The sequence below is a fragment of the Limulus polyphemus genome, unplaced genomic scaffold (genome assembly GCF_000517525.1).
Source record: "Limulus polyphemus unplaced genomic scaffold, Limulus_polyphemus-2.1.2 Scaffold6153, whole genome shotgun sequence".
Classification (NCBI taxonomy): Eukaryota; Metazoa; Arthropoda; class Merostomata; order Xiphosura; family Limulidae; genus Limulus; species Limulus polyphemus.
The window spans coordinates 15,931-21,809 of record NW_013671763.1 but is presented as its reverse complement, the minus strand read 5'-3'; the positions used below and the strand labels follow the sequence as shown (position 1 = coordinate 21,809).

General features: G+C 38.9%; 1 protein-coding gene across 1 annotated transcript in view; it reads left to right on the top strand.

The window, feature by feature from the left end:
• Nucleotides 1–3,031: 3,031 nt before the first annotated feature.
• The window catches only part of LOC111089414, a gene marked incomplete at its 3' end in the record, with an annotated part of 16,198 nt that continues 13,350 nt past the window's right edge, over nucleotides 3,032–5,879 (top strand). Inside the window, exon 1 of the mRNA XM_022401860.1 lies at nucleotides 3,032–3,398. Coding sequence (XP_022257568.1) covers nucleotides 3,354–3,398 — 45 coding nt within the window. The remainder of the gene's footprint in view (nucleotides 3,399–5,879) is intronic.

Below are 5,879 nucleotides of genomic sequence, written 5' to 3'. Positions count from 1 at the left end.
TGTAGTGCTGGGAATAAATAAGTTATTCTTTTAAAAATGGATAAGAATGGGACCATTTTAAACACTACACTATAAAATTGATATCAAACCTAAAAATTACGTTGTTAAGAGCCAGCTTCAAACAAACAGTTTAAGTTCATAGTTATTTTTGACAATCGATCATCCCGTTATTAGTAAATGGTTTGCCTATTTTAAACTAACAATATAAATTAAAAGGTTTTGTATTAGTAGTAACCTAGTTTCGTTTGAGGCACTGCATTAGGCCTATCAATATTGGTCGTTTATAGTCCTCAGTTATTAAACTTTATTGACAAGAATGACCGATCTTGAAAGGCCTAACGAAGTGCCGAAAATGAAACTAGGTTACTACTAATACTAAACCTTTTAATTTATATTGTTAGTTTAAAATAGTCAAACCACTTACTAATATCGGGATGATCGATTGGCAAAAATAACTATGAACTAAACAGTTTGTTTGAATGTATCTCTTAATGACGTAATTTTGGGTAAAATTAACGCTTACTAAGGTGTTAAAGTTGTAGACTTTGTACTTGTCACTGGAAACAATTGGTGCGTATTTAAAGGGTACGGAAAAATCATATGACAAACCACTGATTTAAAAATCGCAGGCGATTATTTTATTGGTCTGTATGACAGCAGATGTTTGTGGACGAAACCTAGTGGTTTTTTCAATACGACTTAGAAATACTTGACCAAATTAATGTAGTCCTTACCTCAACTCTTACTACAAGTTTATTACGAAGATAGGTTAACCACAGAGATAAATGAGCCAAAAAAAAATCAACAAATAAAGTCGTTTTATCAAACACTCATGGTTCCTTTAACTATGACCCACGGGTTGGAACACAAGTCGAGATCCGTTGTGATCAGTCCCAAAACCACGCGGAAAAATAATATAGGAATATAATTGCGTTGTCACACAGATAAATGACACATCAAGGAGGACCTGATTCGCCGTTTTAGGAACCCAAACTAGTTGAAACAGTAGTATACAGAATACTGACACTGAGGGGGGTGGGGGTGTAATTTCTTCAAGGCCGAATTAAGGTATGTGGAGGGCCTGATGGAAATATCCTGATGGAGGCCCTTTCAAATATATAAATCGAATATCGCAATGTAAATAATGTTAAAATATTTGTGGAGGCCCTATTTTGTGGGGGCCTTGGGGCAAATGTCTCACGGATAATCCGGCACTGATTTTCTTCGGTGTTCCTCAAAACAGTTTGGAAACATTTCCGTAATTCAAGGCATCAATTGCAAAGACATTATTTAACAAGGGCTGAGGTACATTGTTAAACAAGAAAGAGGTAATTAGTGGTTTAAGTAAGATAAAGGTGCCCCATTATAAGTCTCCGAACCCGGGCCACAGAAATCCTGACGCCAAGCCTAATAGAGATAAGTTTATAGATGCAATTATCGACCTACTTAGTCTTAATTGTATCCCAGCACTACATTTAGGTTTCTAAACAACTAGTCTTATTTTTATCCCAGCACTACATTTAGGTTTCTAAATAACTAGTCTTATTTTTAGATGGTGCATGTCAACAGGCTTTGGTGTTATCATGGTCCAGAACATTTCAGTGGGAACGAAGTGGACAACAGAACAAATGATGCTGCTGAAGACGTGTCACCTGAAAAAGCCACTGTTGGAGAAGAAACTCCACCTGGTTTTGAGAAGGGAAACAGTGAAGCCATTAATGAAGTTACTACCACTGATGTGACTGTTACCGATAATAGGACATTTCCTGATGGAGCAGATGAACCCCACGTGAAGCAGAAACCAACGAGACGGAGACCAGTACGGAAGAAGATACGTCCCGTAAAATTAAGAGACTTTGTTGAATTTTAATTTTGTGTTTCTAAATTCTGTACATTTAATCAAGTTATTGTTAATTATCTATTGGGTTAATATAAGTGGCTATTGTTTGGAAGTCACGTGACGCTGGTAACACGTGATGAGATTCTAGAAGGATCGGGGAACCTCACGAACGTCCCAGCGTTTGCCATACGCCCTCTATTTTAGTATATAAGCCGGCAGATAAATTGATAAGGATATAATCGAGTCAAGCCGTAAATAAAGTGTGTAAATCGTTGTGAATTATAGCGTGTGTTTAAGTTAAAGTGACCGTGTATTGCAAAGTTGTATTGAGGAAGAATAAATTAATTTTATTTAATAAAGGACTTGTATCGCTGAAATTCCTGCGGAAGAATTTTTACAGGAAATTAACAAACGACCAGAGACGTAACAGTATTTATTTGGGGATTTTTTTCTTCTGGTGTACCGTAGTATGTGCTTAAATTTTTCATTACTATCTTTCATAACCAGATTACAAGTTAAAATGTTGTTAATTAGATAAAATCATAAGGAAAAGCTTTAATATAAGTGTGTCTGGGTATTTGGAATTTTGTTTGGAAAGCCAAGGAAAAAAAAAAAAAAGAGGAAATAATGTAGCCATACTGTGTAAGTCTTTTACATAAAGATTTGTTATGTTGAATTTAGTCCCTAATTATGAAGTTTTGGACTGTAAGAAAGACAGTTAATTTGTAAACAGCAACTACCGCTAAATTTTAGGCTCCTCTTTACCATCGAATAATAGGATTAACTTTCAAATGATAACGCCTGCATGGTTAGAAGGACGAAAATGTTCGATGAAAGGTTTTGATCCCGCGATTCGCATATTGCGAATTGGTGTCCTAACTATTAGGCCTTACATAAATGTATGGTCGAAGATGGTGTTCTATTACGTCCTAAGATCGTAGATATAACGGAGGTAGTGGTGTTTTACGCTTTATTTCTTTAGGTGTTATACTGTTAGTTTTGTTTATCTTCTCGTTCATCCATCCATCTGCCTATCAATTTATTTAAAAGCATTCGTCAATACATCTATGTACACACATTTGTAAATCGATAAAACCTGTATAGTGATTTGTTAACTTTATCAACAGACTACAGCGACTAGCTTTTGTATACAAGATACTGTGTGTTGACTCACAGTAGGTGTATGTTCCATTAGGCGAGGACAAAGATCAAAAAATATATCAGCTATTCGGCAATACAGCGTGAGCATTTCGTACGACCCACAATTTCATTTTAAGTTTTGCACAACCGTTTTAAGAGCTATTTGTTATAGAATTTTGCGAACACCGTCCCATAATTCTCCTAATTGTTTTGTTTAAATGTTGAATAGATAATATTATGTAATTTTTATTAGATTTCATTCCATGTTTCTTCAACATGAATGTTTTGTTTATGAAAAAAATTCGACAAGGCTTCTACTGATTAGGCTTAGCTAGACTGTGCAAAATAACCTTGCAGGGGAATATCCTTTATCATGCCGTGGAAAAGGAGAAAACAAAGCTTTATGCTTAAAGTTAACGTAAGTTTCTTTTAAACTATTGAATTTTATTCTTTCCAGTTTTTAATATTTAAGAAACACAGTGAAAAATAAACTGATAGATGACACTAATCATAGGACAGTTTAAAAATGCAAGTTGTTTGGTATATGAAAGACCATAACAACGTCACTTCACCCACAGTCTGATGGGATGATAGAAAAGTACAATTGGACATTGGGACAGAAATTGGCAAAGTTTTGTGATAGCCACCAAGCTGATTGGGATGTCTTACTCCCTCCATTGTTGATGGCCTATAGAACAGCACAGCATGAAGCCACTGGATACACTCCAGGATAGTTGATGTTTGGTCGCAAACTTCGGTTGCCATTGGATCTGTTAACAGGACGCCCACCTTACGAAGAGTTGCCTGAAAATGTGTCAGAGTTCGTGAAAGTGTTATCTGAAAGGATGGATGATATTCATTATCAAGTGCATTCAAACTTGAAAACGTCTGCTGATTCCATGAAGCTATGTTATGATAAGAGATCTACTGAAGTCAGCTTTTTACCAGGAGACAAGATGTGGTTGTATAATCCCAGGAAGACCAAAGGGAAGTCTCCTAAGTTGTCTTCTCTATGGGAAGGCCCATATGACATAGTGGATCGTCTCTCAGACGTGACTTTCCGAATAAAACGTGGTCGGCGAGGTAAGCCAAAAACAACAAACGCCAAGTTCCTCTCTGTTAAAAGAGAGATTGAACTAACTAGGTGTCGTCAAGCTGAAGTCAAAGTGACTGAAGGTGTTGATGATGGTGAAATGGAACCAGGTCTAGATATTGAATCAGAGCAGGAGGAAGACCAAGATTTGAAGCCAATAAATGATTTTCTGCAAGCAAGTGTTTTGCGCCCTGCTTGGGAGAAGGTGTCTAGCTTAAGCCCTGTGACAAAGAACTATTGAGCACAATGGGACCAGTTGAAGCTTGAAGATGGTATTCTTCTCCGGAGATGGGAAACTGCAGATGGGAAAGTGATGACCTGCCAAACGGTTATACCGAGAAAGTTACGGGAAGTTGTGCTGGGTCAATCCCATGATATATTAACAGGAGGACATCTCAGAGTTAAGAAGACATTGAGTCACCTACGACAGAGATTTTACTGGATAGGTATGAGACAAGATGTGGAAGAATGGTGCAGGACCTGCAGTACATGTTGTGCTACAAGGGGACCCAAGCATAAAGGATGTGCTCCAATGAAGTTATATCAAGTTGGTGCACCAATGGAAAGAGTAGCCGTTGACATTGCTGTTCCTTTGCCCCAAACTCGTGCTGGAAACAGGTACATTTGTATGGTGATGGATTATTTCACCAAGTGGCCTGAGGCATATGCAATACCAAATCAGGAAGCTACAACTGTAGCTTTGGCTATTAGTGATTTCTTCTTCAGATTTGGTATGCCATATGAACTACATTCAGATCAAGGCCGTAACTTTGAATCAGCTGTGTTTCATGTATGCCCCAAACGTCATTTTATCAAAATTAATTACAAACTTCCTCGGTAGTAAGTAGTTCAATCCTAATATGCATTCGTCTTCAATGTCAGCCAAGTATACTTTGTGTCTGTCCTTCATGTCCATGAGCTCAATAGTTACCCACACTGATCCTCACAACCTTGCATAGTGTCCTGTCACACCACAGAGCTTCTGTATGGCTTCTAGTCCTCCTTTATGATCTAACATCTTCATACTCACGAGAGTTTGCTGAGATGCAGAATCCATGACAAAGTTGCACCTTTGGCCATCCAGATTTCCTGTCACATAGACACTACGTGTGCTTGGCATTTTCCACCTAGCTGTTGGGACTATCACGATGGGGGTTGGTGGTCGTCCCTCAACACCAACCACTACTGGTTTCCCCGAAGCTGACTTATTGGTAGTATTCTTCTTACACTGGCTCCTCATATGTCCTTGCTCTCCACAGTTCCAACAACTTTTCTGGGCAACAGCCTTTCCTGCTGTGGCATCTTCCCTGTGTTGAAGTTGCCAGCATTGAGCTCTCTTGTGCCCAGGTTTGTTACAGTGCCAGCAACGTCCCTCAAACCTCTCTGAAAGCTGCCTTTTTTTGGCCTTGAATCCTGATGACTGTACCAACCTTGGTATTTCTGTGCTAGACTTAACATAGGATTCGAATTCAAGAGCTCTGGCCATTGCATCCTGCATAGTAGATGGGTGTGCTTGCTTCACTTGTATCTTCAGTTGTGAACTGTCCAAGGCATCTACAAACTGATCCCTCAGCAACAGCTTGAGGACATCGGGTGGTGCAGTTGGGTAGGCCTTGTGTGCCATACTTTCCAAGTCCTGTAGAGCCTGCAAGAGCTGGCAGAGTCCGTGCTAAAAGGGACAACTATAGAGCACTGGTAGCTGCCCTAGAGCTCAGGTATGGAACTCAAAATCAGTCCGAAGTCTACAGGGCTAGGTTTAGGACTAGAGTCCATGCTAAAGGGGAGAGGCTGCAAGAGCTGGCGCAG